Source organism: Dendrobates tinctorius, unplaced genomic scaffold (genome assembly GCF_039654945.1).
Source record: "Dendrobates tinctorius isolate UK_male_01 unplaced genomic scaffold, ASM3965494v1 ptg000312l, whole genome shotgun sequence".
NCBI classification, from domain to species: Eukaryota; Metazoa; Chordata; class Amphibia; order Anura; family Dendrobatidae; genus Dendrobates; species Dendrobates tinctorius.
In genome coordinates this window covers 1,268,065-1,294,660 of record NW_027361979.1, presented here as the reverse complement: position 1 = coordinate 1,294,660, position 26,596 = coordinate 1,268,065, and the positions used below count along the sequence as shown (strand labels likewise).

The following is a 26,596-nucleotide window of genomic DNA, read 5'->3' as shown; positions in this document are numbered from 1 at the left end:
TTGCGGTCGGGTTAGCCGAGTCTATGTTGCCTGCAGTATAGGTGCTTCCTATGTGGGCTGCGGGTTCTGGTAAAAAAGGCTGGTTCCATAGTGCCAATAGGACAAGCACCCCCTGTAGGACTGTGGGTTTCGGTAACTGCGGCTGGCTCGCAGCCTTGCAACTTTGTTTTTCATGGGTACCTTCTGCTACCCATCCGGGTTCCAGCACCGTCAGCTGGTTCTCGGCAGTGCCTTTGGCTGAGGTGCCTCCTTCTCGGTATCTGAGTTCCAGCAATGTCTGCTGGTCCTTGGTAGTGCTTTCTAGCACAGGTACCTCCTACTTAGTAACCGTGTTCCAGCACCGTCAGCTGGTCCTCGGTAGTGCCATTGGCTCTTGTTCCTTCTGCTGCCCCTCCGGGTTCCTGCACCATCAGCTGGTCCTCGGTAGTTCCAATGACTCTTGTAGCTTCTGCTACCCATCTGGGTTCCAGCACCGTCAGCTGGTTCTCGGCAGTGTCTTTGGCACGGGTACTCCCTCCTGCCCATCCTGGTTCCAGCATGCCTGCTGTTTCCGGGTAGTGTCAATGTCACTTTGCCACCAAAACGTTGTCCAGTCGTGTTGCGGTCGGATTAACAGAGTCTATGGTGCCTGTAGTTTAGGTGCTTCCTATGTGGGCTGCGGTTTCAGGTAATAAAGGCTGGTTCCGTAGTGCCAATAGGACAAGCACCCCCTGTAGGAGTGTGGGTTTCGGTAACTGCGGCCGGCTCGCGGCCTTGCAACTTTGTTTTTCATGGGTACCTTCTGCTACCCATCCGGGTTCCAGCACCGTCTGCTGGTTCTCGGTAGTGCCTTTAGCTGAGGTGCCTCCTTCTCGGTATCCAAGTTCCAGCAACGTCTGCTGGTCCTTGGTAGTGCTTTCTAGCACAGGTACCTCCTACTTAGTAACCGTGTTCCAGCACCGTCAGCTGGTCTTCGGTAGTGCCATTGGCTCTTGTTCCTTCTGCTGCCCCTCCGGGTTCCAGCACCGTCAGCTGGTCCACGCTAGTTCCATTAACTCTTGTAGCTTCAGCTACCCATCTGGGTTCCAGCACCGTCAGCTGGTTCTCGGCAGTGTCTTTGGCACGGGTACTCCCTCCAGCCCATCTTGGTTCCAGCACACCTGCTGTTTCCGGGTAGTGTCAATGTCACTTTGCCACCAAAACATTGTCCAGTCGTGTTGCGGTCGGGTTAGCCGAGTATATGGTGCCTGCAATTTAGGTGCTTCCTATGTGGGCTGCGGGATCTGGCAACTAAGGTTGGTTCCGTAGTGCCAATAGGACAAGCACCCCCTGTAGGCCTGTGGGTTTCAGTAACTGCGGCCAGCTCGCGGCCTTGCAACTTTGTTTTTCATGGGTACCTTCTGCTACCCATCCGGGTTCCAGCACCGTCAGCTGGTTCTCGGCAGTGCCTTTAGCTGAGGTGCCTCCTTCTCGGTATCCAAGTTCCAGCACCGTCAGCTGGTTTTCGGCAGTGTCTTTGGCACGGGTACTCCCTCCTGCCCATCTTGGTTCCAGCACGCCTGCTGTTTCCGGGTAGTGTCAACGTCACTTTGCCACCAAAACTCTGTCCAGTCGTGTTGCGGTCGGTTTAGCCAAGTATATGGTGCCTGCAGTTTAGGTGCTTAATATGTGGGCTGCGGGTTCTGGTAATAAAGGCTGGTTCCGTAGTGCCAATAGGACAAGCACCCTCTGTAGGACTATGGGTTTCGGTAACTGCGGCCGGCTCGCGGCCTTGCAACTTTGTTTTTCATGGGTACCTTCTGCTACCCATCCGGGTTCCTGCACCGTCAGCTGGTTCCAGGCAGAGCCTTTGGCCTAGGTGCCTCTTTCTCGGTATCCGAGTTCCAGCAACGTCTGCTGGTCCTTGGTAGTGCTTTCTAGCACAGGTACCTCCTGCTTAGTAACCATGTTCCCGCACCATCAACTGGTCCTCGGTAGTGCCATTGGCTCTTGTTCCATCTGCTGCCCTTCCGGGTTCCAGCACCGTCAGATGGTCCTCGCTAGTTCCATTGGCTCTTGCAACTTCGGCTACCCATCCTGGTTCCAGCATGCCTGCTGTTTCCGGGTAGTGTCAACGTCACCTTGCCACCAAAACGTTGTCCAGTCGTGTTGCGGTCGGTTTAGCCGAGTCTATGGTGCCTGCAGTTTAGGTGCTTGCTATGTGGGCTACGTGTTCTGGTAATAAAGGCTGGTTCCGTAGTGCCAATAGGACAAGCACCCCCTGTAGGACTGTGGGTTTCGGTAACTGCGGCTGGCTCGCAGCCTTGCAACTTTGTTTTTCATGGGTACCTTCTGCTACCCATCCAGGTTCCAGCACCGTCAGCTGGTTCTCGGCAGTACCTTTAGCTGAGATGCCTCCTTCTCGGTATCCGAGTTCCAGCAACGTCTACTGGTCCTTGGTAGTGCTTTCTAGCACAGGTACCTCCTGCTTAGTAACAGTGTTCCTGCACCGTCAGCTGGTCCTTGGTGGTGCGATTGGCTCTTGTTCCTTCTGCTGCCCCTCCGGGTTCCAGCACCGTCAGCTGGTCCTCGCTAGTTCCATTGACACTTGTAGCTTCTGCTAACCATCCGAGTTCCAGCACCGTCAGCTGGTTCTCGGCAGTGTCTTTGGCACGGGTACTCCATCCTGCCCATCCTGGTTCCAGCATGCCTGCTGTTTCCGGGTAGTGTCAACGTCACTTTGCCACCAAAACGTTGTCCAGTCATGTTGCGGTCGGGTTAGCCGAGTATATGGTGCCTGCAGTATAGGTGCTTAATATGTGGGCTGCGGGTTCTGGTAATAAAGGCTGGTTCTGTAGTGCCAATAGGACAAGCACCCCCTGTAGGACTGTGGGTTTCGATAACTGCGGCAGGCTCGCGGCCTTGCAACTTTGTTTTTCATGGGTACCTTCTGCTACCCATCTGGGTTCCAGCACCGTCAGCTGGTTCCAGGCAGAGCCCTTGGCCTAGGTGCCTCCTTCTCGGTATCCGAGTTCCAGCAACGTCTGTTGGTCCTTGGCAGTGCTTTCTAGCACAGGTACCTCCTGCTTAGTAACCGTATTCCAGCACCGTCAGCTGGTCCTCGGTAGTGCCATTGGCTCTTGTTCCTTCTGCTGCCCTTCCGGGTTCCGGCACCGTCAGCTGATCCTCGCTAGTTCCATTGGCTCTTGCAGCTTCGGCTACCCATCCGGGTTCCAACACCGTCAGCTGATTCTCGGCAGTTCCTCAGCCTTCTTGTACCTTCTGCTACATTTCCAAGTTCAAGCTTTTGCAAATGTTTTTTGTTTATTATCACTCTGGATCTCCCTGAAGACGACGACCCAGAAGACCACCCCGAAGAAGACCAAGAAGATGACCCTGAAGAAGATGACCAAGAGGACAAAGAACATGAAGACAACCACCAAGATACAGAACAACAAGAGACAGAAGACCAAGAAGCAGAAGACCAAGAAGCAGAAGAACAAAAAGCAGAAGAACAAGAAGCAGAAGAACAAGAAGCAGAAGAACAAAAAGCAGAAGAACATTACGCATAAGACTAAAAATCAGAGCAAAATATATTATCTAAATTATAAGCAGAAGAAGACTAAGCAGTGTATGGGGGTGAGTCCGTTCCTCCTCATGGTGCCCCTGGAAAATGCCTGCTGCTGCAGGCCAAACTGAACACGGACAAATCCTGTTGTAAACCTTTTGTGACAGGCAGAACGGCTGGTGTAATCTTCAAACTTTTATAGATAACAACTATAGGAATGCCTGTCACAAATAAGAATATGATGAAGAAGAAGAATAGTAAGAAGATGAAGAAGTAGAATATGAAGAAGAATAATCATTGAATAAGAAGAATATGAAGAATGTAAAAAAAAAGAATAATAGGAAGAAGGTGAAGAAGAAGAAGATGAATAAGGTGAAGAAGAAGTTGATGAAAAAGATGCTGCTGCTGAGGATGATGAAGGAGAAAGTGTGAGAAAAGTAAAAACGAAGGTGAAGAGCATGGAAGTAGTGAAACATGCAAATCTGACAAAATATAAAAAGGTTAACATAGTCAATATCTTTGTAACTCCGAACGTCTTTAAAAAAATTAATTCCTGCTATTCCATTTGATTGGGCTAAACCTCTATGCCTTTAATGTCTCCTCCACCTCCCCCAATACATTCTACATTGTTATTAGTTGTTTTTCTTCATGTAGAATTAACCTACAAGGAAAGAAAGGGCTTTTTTAAATTCCAATATTTCTGTCCCATTGATTTGAATGGGGCTTCCGGTATCGGAATCGGCGATACCCGATACTTTTTGGGTATCGGTCCGATTCAATCCGATCCGATATTTCACGATATCGGATGGTATCGCTCAACACTACTACTAATATATCTTTTAGTGATAGTTATATCTCTTCTTAAGTATAATATATTACGGGCAGCATTAATGCTGATACTTCAACAAATATTGGGTAGCCTTCAGCTTATACTGAAAAGTTAATTGTAATGACATGTACGATTTGAAGTCTAATATCGCCAGTGCTGAAAACCTTCAGAGACATTAAATATGTGTATATATATATATATATTTATATATATATACATATATATATATACACACATATATGTGTTTTATCAGTAAAACCTGCCATCTTCAGCATTAATGGAGGAGAGTGATGTAGATGTGGAGTTGACTGAGGACATGTTAATTCTTGATGAAAAAAACCACTTAAGAAGTTCACAAGATGTCAACATTTAACATTATGTTTCATTCGTTAATTTCTTCATTCTTGTCAGAAAACTGTTTCAGAACAATGTAATAATTATACAATGTTCTCCTGTATTTAGCTTCTCTTTGTTTTTGTTCTTTCTTGCAGGTGCCGGTGGTTGGTCCCCTCTGGAATCTAATGCAAAGCAATGGCTACAGATTGATTTGGGAGAGAGGTTTGACATCACAGGTGCAGCCACACAGGGAAGACATGGAAGCCCTGACTGGGTGACGCGTTTCAGTGTTATGTTTAGCGATACCGGACGCAACTGGAAACCATATCATTATGAAAACACCTTCTGGGTATGGCTCAGTTATTTAAATGCTTCCATTTTCCTTTTTGTAATTTTTAAAATGTAAATGATGAATATATATATATATAGTATATATTTAGTGTTCCCTTTACTTTTTTTTAGCAGTATCTATCTATCTATCTATCTATCTATCTGTACACAACGTATTTTTTGGACTATAAGACACACTGGACCATAAGATGCACCTAGCTTTTAGAGTGTAGGAGGAGGAAATTAGAAAAAAAATTGAAGCAAAAAATGTAGTCAATTCTGTACTAATATTCCCTATCCTGGTATATGTGGTCCCGTACAGTAGGTGTTCGGTACACACGTCGAACTTTATTGTTCTGGTTCGTCCATCTCTACTCATAAGGCCATAACACATTTTCCCACATGTTTCAGGCAGACTTGATGTAAGTTTTTGTAAGATAGGACTCACGTCTTGCCTCTCTATCCCATAAGCCAGACAGATGAAGAATACATGTTATTGTTGTCAAATTCAGCTCCTTCAATTTAAAGTTTTTGAGGTAGGTAGTGTTGCTGCTCCAAATTTAAGACTCTTTTAGATTGCCATCTTCATAGTGTTCCATGGTATATCTAATGCATTGGACTTTGTACCTTTCTCTTAACTGATAATTTTCCACAATTACATCCCTTGTGTTGTAAGCTGTTTATGGTCTATGCCTTTTACTGTAAAATGCAACTAAGAAATTGTCAAGAAAATCAGTTTAAATTATGGCAGCTGTGCACTGACTACTATGTAACTTGAGTTCAAAATGCTTGGCTAATTCTGAACATAACTACTCTACAATGCCAATTGTAAGAGGCTGTTCACACGTATTCAACCGCATTATTTTAGCTTTGTTATTTTTATTTCCACCCTCAAACTGATTTCAGTTTGCTTCTCCATAGACTTGTGCAGATTATGGAAGAAGGTGCAAAAAGTTCTGAAATGATTTTTCTTGGTGAGATTTTCTCACTGCTCACCTCTCTGGCCCCTCACCATCACCCTTCCACTTCTCATCATATCTTCTGATCACCGCTACACAAAATGAAGTTCCTGGGTCTTTATCACTTAGCCAGAGCAGTTCCTCGCATTTGCATGCAAGGTCATGGTGTGCGTTGTGCTGTCATCACAATGTGATCTTTCACACGTGTGCCGATCTCTCCTGGGCTTCAACATTTTTTATTAATATGTCTTATTGTTTACATATTACATTTATTATGCTCTGGGTTCTGATGACACCACATAGCCTAATAAGGGACTTTAAATTTGTAGAGAATAACTTCGCAGAGAATTGAATTTTCGGGGAAAATCCATGTGAACAGGCAAATTTGAATTTTGCAAGATTTGCTCATTGGTGCTGCCTACAGATGAGTTTCTGTGGTACGGCTGATGCTGGCTCAAGTCAACGTTTTTTGTTTTTTTTGCTGACATTGTATTGTAGAGTTGTCACCTATAGTTGTCACTTACATATTTTTCCCCGATACCATTGGCCTAAAAATTTCTCCAAGCTGTATCTCCAAAAGGAGAATCAATTATTTTGCTGCATTTGCAGTAAAAATTGACGTTGTATCGTTAGTGCCAGTGTTTACTGTCATGTGATACAAGGCAATCTAATATCTAAACTAAATGTAGTGAATGTGAAGGCTGAGGTCACATCTTTGAAGCTGCACATTATTGTTTTTTTAATTGTATGAAACTAAAATGGAACATTTCTACCACATGAGTCATCTATGGGAATATAGTGTAGCATTTAAATGGAAGTGAAAGGCATATAGTATCAATTATGCAGCATTATGTCTGCTACAGACACAGTATCTGAATGTACCTGCCACACTGTAAGACTTCTTATTACGTGACGGCCTCAGCCGCCCGCTTAGCTCGTCCTGCCTGAGATGGACGTACCTCCGATGTATAGAGAAATTTGCACCCTGACTCAGCAGCTTTCATTCCAACAAATTGTCTTAAATTACAATCAATGCGAACTCTGACATCTTCTTAATGAGTCTTTTTAGTGAAGAGCATCAGGAAGGTTGATGATGCTGTGATACAATTTGCAGTTAGAACGTTAGAGACATTTTCCAGTGTACTATATAGTCCTCAGTAAGTTCAGCCTTGTGACACTAATCTCCTTTCTATCTCAGAGTCCTGGCTGATAGATTTTATCTGCAATGAGATGTTGCATCAATCCATCAATCATCAGGTCGATCGGACCTGATTTTCGGGTTTTACATAGAAGCCATCATTTCTGAGATTTTTTAAGTAACGCGTCAACCCCATCAATGCCCTTCTCTGGAATACCTTTATCCTTCCTGGTAACTCTCCTAGTTTCTAACTAAATGCCCCCATTCAGCTCAGGAGTCTCAGAAAATGCAGGAGAGTTGGCAACTATGCATTTCATTCCAAAATCTTAGGACAGTTGGCAAAATGCTTGAAACTGTTGAAAATTTAAAATACAAATAATATTAAGAAGTTGTAATATTTTTATCTAAGTATTGATTACAATTTTTAAAATTAAAATTTCAGTGTCTCATCAATGGCGCAATTTTTATTAGTAGGTATTTCATATTTGTAAATCTGCCCTAAGTGATGCTTCTAGATGTTAGTTCTTTAGGTTCCAAAAAGCTATCAGTGTCCAACAAAACTAGTACTTTCTTGATCCCACGCGATTGGAACATCTTAACCCATTCTTGTACCTATAACTATCATACTACACAAAATGTTTTGCAAAACTAAGAAAAATTTGACCTGGACAATGTATGCCTGCTTACTATGTTGAGATACACAAAGGGTTGGCACTACAATTTAGGTGATGTCCTTCAAATTGGTCTTTATTGATTATCCATGTCAGAGAATACACCACTATGTAGAATAAAAAGTCCCTTACACTATAGCTTCTAAGAATAAGAGGTCGACTTATTAAGGCAACCTCTGTCCATATGACTGTAGGGTACATGAGCAACATAGGAACCCTCACCTCTATAAGACCTAGAAGAGTCATCCCTCTATTAGGCCGGGATCAGATGAGTTTATAAAACAATCATCTGAGTGTTATACAGAAAATACGGTTGTTTTTATCTGATTTTCATCCATATTTTCATCTGTGTGTAATCCATGTATGTTTTTTGGTTTATGTGACATCCATGCGAGATCCATTTTCATTCTTCTACCTTCAAAAATATACATGACCAAATACAATTTCCTAGGGTAATAATGCAGATGTGCGGGATCTAATTTTTATGTCTTTTGCACCCATAGACTTGAATGGGCAAGTCTCATATGAGACTCAAAAGAGAATAATACATGCTGCGATTTTTTCACACAAACACCCTGTCCGTGTGAATAAACTGTCTTCTGAACAGCTCTATTGAATTGAATTGGTCAGCGTGATGACTGATTTTTAATCGGACAGCACACATCCTTATTACATACTTGTCAGAACGAGCCATTACAAAGACTGCTTTTTAATTCTTTGGCTATCATGTTAGTACTAGGTTGTACATTTCTTTCTTAGCGGCCACTATTGGGAAATGCCTGGAGGCCATAGCTTCTCCTATCAAAACCAACTATTTGCTAGGCGTATTGGGAGTGAGTTTTGGGAGAATCACCTGATTATCTGTCAGTTGCATTTGGAAAGATTTGGACTCTGACGGGACAACCTATTACGCCTGATTGGCTTAAGTCTGGAACTTAGGTACACTTCTTGCCAAACAGTGGTGATTTATCGGACATAAATAATGAATGAAGAGTAATGTAAAGGGAATTACGTACAGTACAGTGCCAAACGTTCTACTTTATAATGGGGGGTTTATCCACAGAGCCTGGGCCTCTAGGTACGCAGACGTGACTTCTAGAGAGAATTTTGCTTGATCACTTTATGCTGAAGCTGTTAATATAAAAATGTCATACAGTAAATGCAGGTGTTGTGTGGAGAAAGATTAATTCCAAACATTGACAAAAATGGGAAAAATCTTTACAAGTCACAGTAAATTGCATCACTTTCCGAAAGCAACTGCAGTTTTATAATTGATTCTTCCTTTGGCAGGAATCAAACACTGGAAAGTGAATATGCAGATCAAGGTCACATCTCTGGTGGAGAGAAGTCTGGTTAAATGTGTGACCTCCCGACATCACTTCTGTGTCTAAATAATTGATAGGAAGATGCCTGTGTCTGATATATAACTGTACACTGCAGATTGGTATATAGATAGAGGAATAGAGAGATAGATAGATAGATAGATAGATAGATGATAGATAGATAGATAGCTATACACGATCAAAATTGTTGGTACGCCTCATTTAATGACAGAAAAGCCCACAATGGTAACAGAAATAACTTTAATCTGACAAAAGTAATAATAAATAAAAAATCTATGAAACTGAACAAATGAAAGTCAGACATTGCTTTTCAACCATGCTTCCACAGAATTTAAAAACAAATAAAACTCATGAAATAGGCCTGGACAGAAATAATGGAACCCCTGAAGATAATGAGACAAAAGGGACATGTTAAATCAAAGTGTGTCTACTAATTACCATCACAGGTGTCTACCATCTTGGAATCAGTGAGTGGGCCTGTATATAGGGCTACAGATACTCACTGTGCTGTTTGGTGACATGGTGTGTATCACACTCAACATGGACCAGAGGAAGCAAAGGAAAGAGTTGTCTCAGGAGAATAGAAAGAAAATTATAGACAAACATGTTAAAGGTAAAAGTTATAAGACCATCTCCTAGCAGCTTGATGTTCCTGTGACTACAGTTGCACATATTATTCAGAAATGTAAGCTCCATGGGACTGTAGCCTCCCTGGACGTGGCCGCAGGAGCAAAATTGATGACAAAAGATGGATAATACAAATTGATAGATAGATGGATATGGAGATGGATAGATAATAGACAGATAACTAGATAGACAGACAGACAGACAGACAGATAGATAGATAGATAGATAGATAGATAGATAGACAGATAGATAGAAAAAAATAGATAGCAGCACAAACTTGAGCAGATTTTGGGTGTAATACTTCCTGAATAATGCGGTTGTCCAACGCAAAATATAAATGGAAAAAAATCAGGCAGCACTCCAGTTCAAGGAAAAATTGTGGACTTTAATCCAGCACCAAGTCGTGCAACTTTTCGACCTCACAACACGGTCTTTGTCAAGATAGATAGATAGATAGATATGGGATAAATAGATAGATGATAGATAGATAGATATTTGATAGAGGTAGATATTAGATAAAAAGATGGTAGAGATAGATAGATAGATAGATAGATAGATAGATAGATAGATAGATTGATAGATTGATAGATTGATTGATTGATAGATAAAGACAGACAGATAGAGCAACTCGATACTTGGGAAATTGTGGGTGAAAAACTTCAGGTTTCAAATTCATATTCAGAACGGAGACTGTACTCCATGGCAGCAATAAATAAAAAGCCAAAAAAATTTTTTCCCCGATGTTAGATGCAACATTTTGCCCAAGTGTGTACAGGCTTCTGTCAAGCTTGAAAATGGGCTGTAAATACTGGGCCAAAATGCTGTACAGTCTTCTACTTGGATACATGTAGATACATAAATACAGCAGTTGCAACAGCTCTAAGCACATTTCTATATTTGCAATGATCAATAGTTACTAATTTATTACAATATAACTACTCTAATACTCATGTATAGACAGGAATATTAATACTATAATACTGCCCACTATGCACAAGAATATAAATGCTGCAATGCAGTTATTATATTAAAGAATGTAACTGCTATAATACTGCCTACTATGTTCTCGAAGATAACTACTGTAATACTGCCTTATATTTAATAGAATATACAGTATTTTTCGGATTATAAGACGCACCCCAAATTTTGGGGACAAAAATAGGAATTTTTTTTAATAAAATGGTGGTGCTTCCGATAATCCATACGTCTTACTGCTTACAGGGTAGGTGGCTGCGGTGAAGCGGAGTTCCAGGGTCACAGCTGGAGGAGGCAGGAGTGGAGTGAGATGAGGGGGTGTTCTGTTGTGCGGCGCACCGCTGCGGGTGTCTGGTGCTGCTGCGGTGTCCGGTGCTTCTGCAGGTGTCTGGCGCTGCTGAATGTGTCCGGCGCTGCTGCCCAGTGCTGCTGCGGGTGTCTCACGTTCTGGGGTTGCCTGAAACGTTCCCTGAGTTTTTTCAGCAAGATGGTGCACGACCACATTATGGGTGTCAGGTCCGAGAATCTGACCCCCTTAGACTAGCATTTTTTCTGTGGTGTTGCTATCAGTGCGTCAAGAGTGGGAGAAGAGGGTTGCAATGACAATCCGACACAATGGGCAGCACTTTGAACACATTTTATAAGTTGTCATAAACATGTAAATAACTCATGAAAGAATAAAGTTACGTTAAAACCAAGCACACCATTGTTTTTCTTGTGAAATTCTTAATAAGTTTGATGTGTCACATTACCCTCTTCCCATTGAAAAAAATAAAGTTGGATCCAAAATGGCTGACTTCAAAATGGCCACCATGGTCACAATCCATCTTGAAAAGTTTCCCCCCTCCCATATACTAATGTGTCACAAACAGGAAGTTGATATCACCAACCATTCCCATATTATTTTGGTGTATCCATATTAATGGCCCAACCTGTATTATAATACTGTTCCTTTGTAGAAGAGTATAACTACTATAATACTGTCCCATATGTACAAGAATAGAACTACTTTTATACTGTCCCTATGTAGAAGAGTATAACTACTATAATGCTGCCCCTATATACAAGAATATAACTACTATAAAACTGCCCCTATGTACAAGAATGTAACTACTATAATACTGCTCCTATGTACAAGAATATAACTACTATAATACTGCCCCTATGTACAAGAATATAACTACTATAATACTGCTCTATGTACAAGAATATAACTACTTTAATACTGCCCCTATGTACAAGAATATAACTACTATAATACTGCTATATGTACAAGAATATAACTACTATAATACTGCCCCTATGTACAAGAATATAACTACTATAATACTGCCCCTATGTACAAGAATATAACTACTATAATACTGCTCTATGTACAAGAATATAACTACTTTAATACTGCCCCTATGTACAAGAATATAACTACTATAATACTGCTCTATGTACAAGAATATAACTACTATAATACTGCCCCTATGTACAAGAATATAACTACTATAATACTGCCCCTATTTACAAGAATATAACTACTATAATACTGCCCCTATGTACAAGAATATAAATACTATAATACTGCCCCTATGTACAAGAATATAACTACTATAATACTGCTCTATGTACAAGAATATAACTACTTTAATACTGCCCCTATGTACAAGAATATAACTACTATAATACTGCTCTATGTACAAGAATATAACTACTATAATACTGCCCCTATGTACAAGAATATAACTACTATAATACTGCCCCCTATGTACAAGAATATAACTACTATAATTCTGCCCCTATGTACAAGAATATAACTACTATAATACTGCCCCTATGTGCAAGAATGTAACTACTATAATACTGCCCTATGTACAAGACTATAACTACTATAATACTGCTCCTATGTACAAGAATGTAACTACTATAATACTGCCCCTACAGTATGTACAAGAATATAACTACTATAATACTGCTCCTATGTACAAGAATATAACAACTATAATACTGTTCCCTATGTACAAGAATATAACTATTATAATACTGCCCCTATGTACAAGAATCTAACTACTATAATACTGCTCCTATGTACAAGAATATCATTACTGTATTTTTCAGACCATAAGATGCACTTTTTTCCCACAAAATTTTTGGGGAAAATTGGGGTGCGTCTTATAGTTGGAATATATTTACAAAATACTGTGGCGGCAGTCCTGGTCTGATGGTACAGGGCTGGGGTCCACTCCTGAATTACCATGTGAGTTACAGCCAGGCACATGCACTTTATTATTTATTCACTGCTTATTTGCAGAACATGCACTATAGCACCTTTACAGCAAACTATTGCATTGAAGCTCCGTCTCACTAGATCATGATATTCTTCATAGGATATTAGGAGCATAAATGCAAGTTTGATTTCTCTACAGATTTTCAGGGTACTTCATGAATACATTTGTTCATGTTACAATAGCTCTCTATTATTAGTTTTTTCAGTGCACATTGCTATCTGATTGTGGTGCCCTTACTACACTCAGGATCATTATTCCCCAATTTGCCTGCTTTGTTAGTGCTACTCTGAATTGATACATTTTATATGTGACTGATTTAATAAATTTGACATGTTTGTTTAAATATACTCTTTAACCTCTTCCTGTGTTTTTTTTTCCACTCATCGAGGTTTTTGTGATATAATACTGTCCTCTATGTACAAGAATATAACTACTATAATACTGCTCCTATGTACAAGAATATATCTACTATAATACTGACCCTATGTACAAGAATATAACTACTATAATACTGCATCTATGTACAAGAATATAACTACTATAATACTGCCCCTATGTACAAGAATATAACTACTATAATACTGCTCTAAGTACAACAATATAACTACTATAATACTGCACCAATGTAAAAGAATATAACTACTATAATACTGCTCTTTGTACAAGAATATAACTACTATAATACTGCACCTATGTACAAGAATATAACTACTATAATACTGCACCTATGAACAAGAATATAACTACTATAATACTGCTCTATGTACAACAATATAACTACTATAATACTGCACCAATGTAAAAGAATATAACTACTATAATACTGCTCTTTGTACAAGACTATAACTACTATAATACTGCACCTATGTACAAGAATATAACTACTATAATACTGCACCTATGTACAAGAATATAACTACTATAACACTTTCCTATGTACAAGAATATAACTACTAAAATACTGCCTCTATGTATAAGAATATAACTACTATAATACTGCTCCTATGTACAAGATAATAACTACTATAATACTACCTCTATGTATAAGAATATAACTACTATAATACTGCCTCTATGTACAAGAATATAACTACTATAATACTGCTCCTATGTACAAGAATATAACTACTATAATACTGCCCTATGTACCAGAATATAACTACTATAATTCTGCCCATGTACAAGAATATAACTACTATAATACTGCCTCTATGTACAAGAATATAACTACTATAATACTGCCCTATGTACAAGAATATAACAACTATAATACTGCCCTATGTACAAGAATATAACTACTATAATACTGCTCCTATGTACAAGAATATAACTACTATAATACTGCTCCTATGTACAAGAATATAACTACTATAATACTGCCCTATGTACCAGAATATAACTACTATAATTCTGCCCATGTACAAGAATATAACTACTATAATACTGCCTCTATGTACAAGAATATAACTACTATAATACTGCCCTATGTACCAGAATATAACTACTATAATTCTGCCCATGTATAAGAATATAAGTACTATAATACTGCCTCTATGTACAAGAATATAACTACTATAATACTGCCCTATGTACAAGAATATAACTACTATAATACTGCCCTATGTACAAGAATATAACTACTATAATACTGCCCTATGTACCAGAATATAACTACTATAATTCTGCCCATGTTTAAGAATATAACTACTATAATACTGCCTCTATGTACAAGAATATAACTACTCTAATACTGCCCTATGTACAAGAATATAACTACTATAATACTGCCCTATGTGCAAGAATATAACTACTATAATACTGCCTCTATGTACAAGAATATAACTACTATAATACTGCTCCTATGTACAAGAATATAACTACTATAATACTGCTCCTATGTACAAGAATATAACTACTATAATACTGCCCTATGTACAAGAATATTGTCATGATCCCAGTGCAGTTTTTTGAGCTGCACACCGGGGGTTAATGTCTGGAGCTCTGTGCAGGTTTTGACCTGCACACTTGGGGATAATGATTGTGGCCTCTTTCTGGTTCTGGGAGAGCTTCATAAACCCCTGGGTAGCTTCAATCCCTGCCAGTTATACTTTCGCCTTTGACCTAGTCTGCTGACCCCCGTGTGCCTGTTTGTTGCTATAGCTTGTTTATATGGTTCTGACCCGATTCTGTTTCCCGGGTGAGTCAGTCCACCAACATGTCCCCATTCCTGATTAACTATGGCTTTAATCCGCATTTTGGGGAGTTTTCTCGGGTGGATTCCGGTTGTCCAGGAGCAGAGGGGTCCGTTCAACGGTTAAAAAAACCTCTGGGCTGAAGTCTGGCGTAATATCTCTCGAGCCCAGGGGAGATACAAATATTTTGCGGACAAAAAGAGAGCCTCGGGAGACATGTTTCAGGTGGGAGAGAAGGTTTGGCTCTCCACGCGTAACATCAACTTAAAGGTACCATCAGTTAAGTTGGGACCAAAGTTCATTGGTCCGTACGAGATTATGGAGATAGTCAACCCTGTGGCATATAGGTTGCGTCTCCCCGCCTCCTTAAAAATATCTAATGTCTTCCATAAGTCTCTGTTGAAACCAGCAGGATCTGTCAAAGAGAACTCTGAGACTGTTGTTCCTCCAGTGCTGGTGGAGGGTCAATTGGAGTATGAGGTCGGACATATTGTGGACTCTCGGCGGGTGCGCCGCTCTTTGCAGTACCTGGTCCACTGGAAGGGATATGGACAAGAAGAGCACTCATGGGTCCCTGCTCGCTCAGTACATGCAAATCGCCTGGTTGAGGCGTTCCATGCCAAGTACCCGGGGAAGCCTGGGGGTCCAGAGGCCCCCCGTTGAGAGGGGGGTACTGTCATGATCCCAGTGCAGGTTTTTGAGCTGCACACCGGGGGTTAATGTCTGGAGCTCTGTGCAGGTTTTGACCTGCACACTTGGGGTTAATGATTGTGGCCTCTTTCTGGTTCTGGGAGAGCTTCATAAACCCCTGGGTAGCTTCAATCCCTGCCAGTTATACTTTCGCCTTTGGCCTAGTGTGCTGACCCCCGTGTGCCTGTTTGTTGCTATAGCTTGTTTATATGGTTCGGACCCGATTCTGTTTCCCGTTGTGAGTTTGCCTGTTGATTTTGTACTGCGTTACTATCTGTGTATGACTCATTGCCTGTGACCTGACTACTCTCTGCTCGCCCCTCTAGTACCTTGCAGCTATCTCTGTGTGTGACTCATTGGCTACGTCCTGACTATTCTCACTGTCTATGCCCCTTGGTAACTTTGTCTCGCAGTTACTCTGCTAGGAATTGTCTTGCAGCTCCTAGCTCTGTGGAGTTTAAGCCACGCCTCTAGCAGTCACGTGCTTCAGGTCCTGCGGCTCTGAAGTACACATCTATTCGGTTGCTGCCCGCTCCACAGGTAGCTTTGAGCACTGTTCGCTTTACTCAGGACACGCGCACTGGCTCAGTGAGCAAGTTCAGTGCGGTGTCTCTGACAAATATAACTACTATAATTCTGCCCATGTACAAGAATATAACTACTATAATACTGCCCTATGTACAAGAATATAACTACTATAATACTGCCCTATGTACAAGAATATAACAACTATAATACTTCCCTATGTACCAGAATATAACTACAATAATACTGCTCTATGTACAAGAATATAACTACTATAATACTGCCCTATGTACAAGAATATAACTACTATATTACAGCCCTATGTACAAGAATATAACAACTATAATACTGCCCTATGTACAAGAATATAACTACTATAATACTGCTCCTATGTACAAGAATATAACTACTGTAATACTGCTCCTATGTACAAGAATATAACTACTATAATACTGCCCTATGTACCAGAATATAACTACTATAATTCTGCCCATGTACAAGAATATAACTACTATAATACTGCCTCTATGTACCAGAATATAACTACTATAATACTGCCCTATGTACAAGAATATAACTACTATAATACTGCCCTATGTACAAGAATATAACTACTATAATACTGCCCTATGTACCAGAATATAACTGCTATAATTCTGCCCATGTATAAGAATATAACTACTATAATACTGCTCCTATGTACAAGAATATAACTACTATAATACTGCTCCTATGTACAAGAATATAACTACTATAATACTGCTCCTATGTACAAGAATATAACTACTATAATACTGCTCCTATGTACAAGAATATAACTACTATAATACTGCCTCTATGTACAAGAATATAACTACTATAATACTGCTCCTATGTACAAGAATATAACTACTATAATACTGCCTCTATGTACAAGAATATAACTACTATAATACTGCCCTAAGTACAAGAATATAACTACTATAATACTGCTCTATGTACAAGAATATAACTACTATAATACTGCCCTATGTACCAGAATATAACTATTATAATACTGCCCTATGTACAAGAATATAACTACTATAACGCTGCCCTAGGTACAAGAATAAAACTATTATAACATTGCTCCAGGATCATATATATAATATACTGCTCCTATGAAGGAGAATGAAACTTCCATAATACTGCTCCCTACGGTATGTACAGTACAATGATGTAGCTATTTTTATATTCCGGGTATGTAGAAGAATTAATCATTTTGGTTCCTACAGACAATTTTTTCGAACTGAACAGATGGGGGAACTTTTAGATTTCACTACAATTACTAGGTCAATCAAAGTAGTTAGCGCCTTACAACATTCAGTTATTGTCGCCGCCTTCTACTTTTCAGTGTTTGCTGTGATAACGAAGAAACAAAGCAGTAATGAGACCCTTGATGGGTAACTGTTCTGTGTAAGAAACAAATGTCTCAGTGTTTGTGCAGATGGAGAATATGCACAGATCTCTTCTATCCTTGCGCCTGCAGAATCCTGGATCTCTCGAAACAATAGCAGCCTTAAATAACTGGCGACACATTGGAGGGACATCTCTCATGCAGGCTGTTACCATTTTACCAGCTGTCAGCAAATACCCACCACCAATTAAACATGCAATTTTCAAACTTGGCGTCTCCAGTGCAAATAAACTATTTCTAAATAGACTGAATAGTGTACTTATCTGTTGGTGGTGCGGGGGTGGAGGGGGGATAATGCTTTTTGCTAAACAAATGCTTCATTAATTTGCTCTCAGCAAACAGTTTGCAAAGATCGGCCAAGTTATTTCCCAGCGATAAGCAGTTTGTAAAAAATGAAATATTGGACATAGAGGCCTCACAGTGACTCTTGTTGGAAAACAGTTTCATAATGGGTCATTTATAACGGGTGCTGCCTTTATTTTGGCATAGATGTGGAAAACGGCGCCATATTTAGGTTTCACGTGGTAATATTACACTTTTATAACTTTTACAAGACGCCTGTTATTTTGTTGCTGCACTCTGTGCTCTGATTTAGGGTAACAATATACAGTACTTAGGAAACACTAACTGTTGATTACATGAATTGTGCGCATAATATGTGTTTTTGTGCTGCCAGATGTCGGGGGATTTTTTCAACACAGCACCATCAGGGGACAGAAACAATACCGGTTTACCTCGATGTTAATGAAAATGCAGAGTCTCATGAATATATTTTGAAGATTTCAATAAAACTTTTAAAATATACTTCTTAATCAGGTTTGGCAGGTTGGAGCTAAAACGCTTCTTACATAATTTTATGCGATCTGATCCACCAGAGTGAAGGGTCTGCAGTGCTAGTTGAACTGATTCAGTAATGGATGCTGTAATTGCTCCTCTTCACTGTTCTCCATTAACCTAGCATTAGCACCCAATCCAATAGTTTTATTGCCCAATGCAATAGTTTCAGTCCCAAAAGGACCTTGTAAATCTGAAAATGTCCATACAAAGACACCATGGAAGCCCATGGCAAATGACAATAGCACCACGTGCCATGTATAACATCACACCTCTTGGTACCAGAAGGGTGGATGACTTAAATCTTCCGTTCCTTGTAGGATAAAAAAAGCTGCATAATTCTCCAGCTATCTTCCCATTGGTAGTATATTAACATTACTGTGGTTATTATAAGGATTGTCTTTGATTTTTAAAAATACCCTAACATTTAGAAATGTGTTACAATAATAAAATAACCCATGCTTACTAACTGAATTACTATCCAATTCCTTGCTCCTGTACCACATGAGTCCAGTAGCCCCGTCAGTCCTTCAAGGATCATGTCATGTTCATTACTCACACGACCACTTCCGGAAACTGTTGGCATCGATTGCAGCATGCCGTAGATGCAAATATCATCTAATACTGAATTCACTAGGTGCAGAATCAAATGTGTATGGAGTGTCACAACTGTCTTCTGGTGACAGAAAATGATGATGGAAAGTAGGACAGAGTTTGCTAGATTACAACTTGCCCCATCTTTTTATTCAGCCAAGCCATGCAGATGAGAGTGAGAGGATAACTTGTTAAACTGACCTGACATCTCTAGAAGCTGCATATCCAGGTTAAGGTTTCCATGCAGAAATATTATACGAATAGATTGTAGAAGAGGAGCTTTACAAATTTAGATAATTAAAAATGGCCTAGAGTTTCATTTGACTTTAACGTTGTTTTTTTCTAGGAGACAGTCCCTACTTGTAAAAATGGGTCCTTGGAACCTCTAGTGATCACCTGTAATCCCTGAGTAAAAAGGTTCATTTCACTATGGTGCCACCACAGGAAAAAAAATAAACTATATACAGTGTCAATTGCTACCAATTGAAGGATAAGACAAGTCCTTCAGAGTGATAGACTCTCCTCTAGGGTGACCGGATCTCATATGGGGGGGAAAAAATGTCAGAATCTTGTTCGTCTGGACCCCACAAAACGATTCCCCTTTCCAGATATTGAGAGAGCCAAAATTTGAGCTCGATCAAACGACGTTAACCGGTGCCGCTCGTCGCTCAAAGTTTGAAAAAATCCAAATTGAGGTATTTTAAGATTTAGGTATTTTGCATAGTCTGTTAGACTATAAAGAATGTGACAACAACATTGCAGAAATAGCCCTGACCAAATTTTCGAACCATTTGTGGTATTTGAATGCAGAGTTGGTGGGATTATCGTTTTTTGATCCCACCATTACAGACAATGAAAAGTTGTTAATGGCTAATAAATTGCTCAGTAGCACAGATGAACCATCAGAGCACGCTAACCTACATGAGTTGATAATTTTACATAGTTATCTAATCTATTCTAGAGCTTTTGTTAAAGTAGTTTTTGAAACGTCAGAATATAATGCTCGGCATTTGCTTACAACTTGCAGGACATATTGCTTTTGTTCTTCATCTTTTGTCAGAAGGTCGTTAAAGTCGGTTACTTCCTACCTCTTTTAATTTTTCTTTCCTAACTTTTGGATTTACAACCCTAGCGTGCTCTGATGGTTCATCTGTGCTACTGAGCAATTTATTAGCCATTAACAACTTTTCATTGTCTGTAATGGTGGGATCAAAAAACGATAATCCCACCAACTCTGCATTCAAATACCACAAATGGTTCGAAAATTTGGTCAGGGCTATTTCTGCAATGTTGTTGTCACATTCTTTATAGTCTAACAGACTATGCAAAATACCTAAATCTTAAAATACCTCAATTTGGATTTTTTCAAACTTTGAGCGACGAGCGGCACGGGTTAACATCGTTTGATCAAGCTCAAATTTTGGCTATCTCAATATCTGGAAAGGGGAATCGTTTTGTGGGGTCCAGACGGACAAAATTCTGACATCGATTTTTTGCGGTCACCCTACTCTCCACGTAATAGCTCTATTCCCTGACCAAGAGATGATGGTTGCAGGCAGCGTAATATAGATAGTTGCTAAATAACAGTTTGTGACGCTTACAGCAAAAGATGGGTGATACAGCAGATCTGAAATATAGAAGTAGTTGCAAGTTGTAGAAATCCCAGGAGTGTGGAAGCATGATTCCAAACAAGCAGCAACTAAAGACACAAGTATGAAACTGGATATGAAAAGGCCTTGGATTATGATGTCTCTGAGGTATGTAGAGCAATTTGAGAGACCCGCCATAGAGCACAGCAAAGATCAGTAGCCATAGAGGAAGCAGTGGAGCCTGACCTTGGAATAGAGATGGATGCTTAATAAAGTCATACAGGGTAGGTAGATACTTTTATAGATAGATGAATGGATACTTTTATACGGTAACGGAGCCTGATGTAGTGAACTTACCTAACTTAAAACATGAATTCTAATGAAGACACATTTTTACATTCTTCCCCTCTTGACTCAGCATCGAGCAGTTGGGCTATAATAATGCAGAGGTTCTTGTTAAGTGGAGACAATGGATTTTTCTCTTTCTCTGAATTATGGCTTTAACACTTCCATAAGCCGCAGGGACACAGGGCCTATGACGGTAAATAATTGGATTGTAGAATTGCTGCAAATCCTATAACAGGTAAATTTAAAAGTCAACCAAAGCTAGAAATCTACTGATTTACATACCAGAATAATTACTGTTACCAACTCCAGATCCCTGTTTCTTATAGTAATAACAGAAGGGAGGGTAGATTTGTTTAGTAACATATTGCTGTTTTCCAGTTATTGTTCTGATATGCAGTCAACAATGTGGCTCTCTAGATTCACCTGGTCATTTCCTGCAGTTTATGTGTGGTTTCCAGTTTTTTATTTTTATGTGGGCTTGATTGTTTCATGACTTTGCTGCAATAGAATTAATCTTTCCATGTGCTGAATTCCTGGCAATCTTTTTCCGAACAGGTAAAGATGCGGTGTAAAGCACAAGTGACCCACTGTGCATCAGCTGATTAAAAGGGACCTATCATTCAATTCATGCTTCCCAAACCACAAACAGCATTAATCAGGTCCTAGCTGCGCGATTGGAACCAGGTAAGAAAAAACAGAGTTTGAAGAACTGGCTGGGAACCATAGTAGTAGACGTGACTGGTGCAGCATGGTCCCCAGTTGGCTTCTCCCTGCCCTTCTTCAGTTGACTCAAAGGTCTCTCTCATGTGCATATAAGGACAGATCTGTCAGTCAACCAGAGCAGTACAGGGAGAAGCCAACTCGGGCTAGCTTCAGACTAGTCATGTCTATGCAAATGGTTCCCGCTCGACTCTTCAAGCTATATTGTCTCTGTTGTATAGAGAAAATCATACCTGGCTGCTCCTGCATGTGTCTGACGTGCCTGCTTGTGACTGTCACACTGCGGGGTCCTCACGGCATGCTTTACGGCAGCCTTTCCAGCAGGTAAAATGAGGAGAAATCACCCTAAATTTCAAGGAAGAAGACAGAGAAGATCTCAAAATTGTTGTCATCATAGCAGGGATTGTCGGTGGCAAAATAATGAAAGGTCACCAGCAGCGTCATCATCATCCTCAGCATTTGCCAATGTGAGCACTTCAGCAGGGACTTCATCAGTTTCATCTACCTCCTCTTCAGCGCCTGACCTTCCAGGTTTTTACTATGATCCTGAAAAGAACAGATGCTTTCGCTTACTACCAGGACACAATAACTGCAACCCCCTGACAACAGAGCGGATACTGAAGAGGGTAATGGAGGTGAAGAGGCTCAAGCACCTGGAAGAAGATAAGAATAGGAAGAAATCGAGCAGACTTGCATGTAACACCTCATTGTTACTTCATAAACAGATTGGTTTGCTGACCTCTACAACCTACTGCAGATGCATGCATGAGCTGAAGGTGAACTGCATGCAGAAGAAGGATGTCTCCATCATTAACCCTGAGCCTCTTGCTGAGGACACGCACACCTGTGAACTCATTGTCATTGACTCGTCGGGCCAAAGGTTATTTTCGGTGAATGACTTGGATAATGGATATTGTAAATATGGCCTTCTGGAACTTAATGGGTTCTGGAAAGATATTCCAACATTGGAGAATCGCGAGACTCTATTTTTCAGCAATCATAAAGTGATTACTGCATGTTGAGCCTCAATGAATGTACCAGATTCACATGTTTCAATCTGTCTTGGAAAACCATCCACCCCAGGCCATGTCAGTCTTATCCCAGCAAGCCATTTTGGAAGGTTTGAAGATGACATCAGTCCCGAAGTGGTCTACAATTTTCAGTTCTCGAGTGCCTGGACGTCTGCATGGTGCTCTAACCCTCAGCTGGAATGTAACTTTGCAGCAGGTCTGCAAAATCAAGTTGTGGTCCTGAACATCTATACAGACATTCAGTGCAATTTCTGAACAAACAGTGCTGTTTTGGCTCAACAATTTGCTTCCCAGACTCCATTGCTTTATAATGGATGCCGCTCTGGAGAAGTGTTCTCTATTGATCTTATGGCTGCAATCGTGCAGCGAGGCTCTGATTTATTCTGTATGGTTTGTACAACATGAATCAAGTGACAAGTTCCCTTTTTAGAAGCAGGGATTTGTTTTTAGACTACTGTACGACAAACTAATAGACAATGAAGCCATGCTGCATTCAATGACCATAGCCATGACCTGATGGTGTGCCAGAGATAACAAGTGACTGACTTTATCACTTTCATCAACTTTAAGGAAGCACTCCCACTAACTTTTTTATTCAGTAAAGGTGTGTATATGTGCATGTAATGTAGTGTGAGTGTATTGACATACTCACCTATTGCTGCTCTCTCCGTAGTCCATTGCCGTTCTTCTCAGCATCTGAATGACATGACCATACTTCCGACTAGCCGGCTCATTCTATCCTTGCTGCGTAAGCCAGAAGTCTCTTCTACAATGTAAGCCTATGTTGGTCACGCATAGCACAATGTCACCCGGACCATCGGCAGAGCCGTCACATCATACAGAAGCAGAGAATTGTATAAAAAGTTAGTGGGAGTGCTTCTGTAAGTTGCATTTACAGTGCCCAATTATTGTTCCCAGGAATATAATAATAATAATAAATTTTATTTCTATAGCGCCGACATATTCCGCAGCACTTTACATTTCAGAGGGGATTTGTACAGACAATAGACATTGCAGCATAACAATAATCACATAGATTATAACAAATGCCAAGAGGAATGAGGACCCTGCTCGCAAGCTTACAGTCTATGAGGAAAGAGGTAGACACGAAAGGTGGGTGGTAACAGTTGCCCTGATTGCATGAACCAGCCATAATGTTAAGTGTGTAACAGTACAGACACAGAGGGCTAATGGATGCATAAAACATGTGGGAACATGATGCAGGGAACCTGGTTATGGTAAAACTTTTGGCTGTGCCACACAGGGATAGATTAGGTTAATGTGTTGAGGCGATAGGCCAGTCTGAATAAATGCGTTTTCAGGGCACGCTTAAAATTGTGGGGATTGGGGACTAATCGCATTGACCTGGGAAGTGCATTCCACAGAATTGGCGCAGCACGTGTAAAGTCTTGGAGACGGGAGTGGGAGGTTCTGATTATTGAGGATGCTAACCTCAGGTCATCAGCAGAACGGAGGGGGCGAGTAGGGTGCTATACTGAAACAAGGGAGGAGATGTAGATTGGTGCTGAGCCATGGAGGGCTTTGTAGGTGAGGGTAATAAGTTTATACTGAATTCTGGAGTGGATGGGTAGCCAGTGTAATGACTGGCACAAGGTAGAGGCATCGGTGTAACGATTGGTGAGGAATATGATCCTGGCTACAGCATTCAAGACAGATTGGAGAGGGGAGAGATTGGTAAGAGGGAGACCGATTAGAAGAGAGTTACAATAGTCGAGACGAGAATGAATAAGAGAGACAGTAAGAGTTTTTGCAGAGTCAAAAGTAAGAAAAGGTCGAATTCTAGAAATGTTTTTGAGGTGCAGATGACAAGAGCGAGCCAGTGATCGAATGTGGGGGGCAAAGGAAAGCTCGGAGTCAAGTATGACCCCAAGACAGCGGGCATGTTGTTGGGGAGTAATAGTGGAACCACACACCGAAATGGCAATGTCGGGTATAGGTACATTAGTAGAGGGAGGAAACACAAGGAGTTCAGTCTTTGACAGGTTCAGTTTCAGATATGATGAGGACATGATGTTAGACACAGCGTTTAGACAATCGCTGGTGTTTTCTAGAAAGGCTGGCATGATGTCAGGAGAAGAAGCGTATAATTGGGTGTCATCAGCATAGAGATGGTACTGGAAGCCAAATCTACTGATTGTTTGACCAATAGGGGCAGTGTACAAGGAGAAGAGGAGGGGGCCTAGAACCGATCCTTGAGGAACGCCAACAGTAAGGGGAAGGTGAGAGGAGGAGGAACCGGCAAAAGATACAGTAAAGGAGCAGTGAGAGAGATAGGAGGAGAACCAGGAGAGAACGGTGTCCTTGAGGCATAGTGAGGAGGAGCTGATGATCCACAGTGTCGAATGCTGCAGAGAGATCCAAGAGAATTAGCATGGAGTAATGACCATTTGATTTAGCTGTTAGTAGATCATTAGAGACTTTAGTGAGGGCAGTTTCAGTAGAGTGTAAAGAGCGTAAACCGGATTGGAGAAGGACGAGAAGAGAGTTATCAAAGAGATAGCGGATAAGACGGGAGTGGACCAGGCGTTCCAGGAGTTTAGAGATGAAGGGAAGATTAGAGACAGGTCTATAGTTAGCGGCACAGTTTTGGTCGAGGGTTAGTTTTTTAAGTAGTGGATGTATGATGGCATGCTTAAATGAGGAGGGAAAGATACCAGAAGAGAGAGAGGTTAAATATTTTAGTTAGGTGAGGGGTGATATCAGGGGAAAGGGACTGGAGGAGATGTGACGGAAATGGGTCACTGGTGCAAGTGGTTGGGCGAGAAGATGTAAGGAGCCTGCTTACTTCTTCTTCTGTGACTGGGTCAAAATCAGAGAGTGAGCTAGATGCAGTGGGGGAGGGAGGAAAGTGCATGGTATGAGGTGATTGGGAGATAATTTCCTGTCAAATATGGTCAATTCTTTCTTTGAAGTAATTGGCTAGATCGTCAGCTCGGAGCTCCGTGGTTGGGGCCTGTACTCTTGGGTTGAGTAGAGAATGAAAAGTGTCAAAGAGACGTTTCGGGTTATTGGACAGTCAGGTGATGAGGGTGTTGAAATAGGTTTGTTTGGAGAGGTGAAGGGCAGTGTTGTATGTTCGAAGCATAAACTTATAATGGATGAAATCTTCGTGTAGATGTAGTGGGATGTAGTTGTACTTGTTACCCAATAATTGGGCAGTGTAAACAGGCTGCCAGTCACCTAAGGAAAGAGCAAAACACGTGTTCGTCATGTGAAATGAATTTTAGGCTGGCTTAAATATCATTGTTTTTGGCAGCACATCATCCTGTGTAAATGACATCCTATGCAAACAGAACAATCAATTAGCTATCATGGTGTGCCCATCGGAAGGGTCTATCCAAACTGGCTATTAGACGACTGCCGATTAGCTTTAATGCAGTTGATCAGTGGTCACTATGGTGAATCAGCCAGTGTTATAGTGACCTAAAAGTCTGTTTGCTAGGACTGACCAACAGCACTAAACAATCACCAATCAGTAAAGTTACATAGTGGTCACTTAATAGCCTATTTGCACCTTCAGACCACAGTCACCGATCAGCACTGAACGATCTGTAATGGATTGCTCAGTATGCAAAGGCTGTCATTGTTCTAGATAATGCAAGTCCTG

General features: G+C 40.7%; 1 protein-coding gene and 1 pseudogene across 2 annotated transcripts in view; both read left to right on the top strand.

The window, feature by feature from the left end:
- Positions 1-26,596, top strand: part of LOC141073688 (contactin-associated protein-like 5) — a 960,637-nt gene that overhangs the window by 192,650 nt on the left and 741,391 nt on the right. For both annotated transcript variants that reach the window (XM_073561036.1, XM_073561037.1), the window contains exon 3: positions 4,847-5,040. In XM_073561036.1, coding sequence (XP_073417137.1) covers positions 4,847-5,040 — 194 coding nt within the window. The remainder of the gene's footprint in view (positions 1-4,846; positions 5,041-26,596) is intronic.
- LOC141073690 (DDB1- and CUL4-associated factor 4 pseudogene) lies at positions 20,760-24,646 on the top strand (annotated as a pseudogene).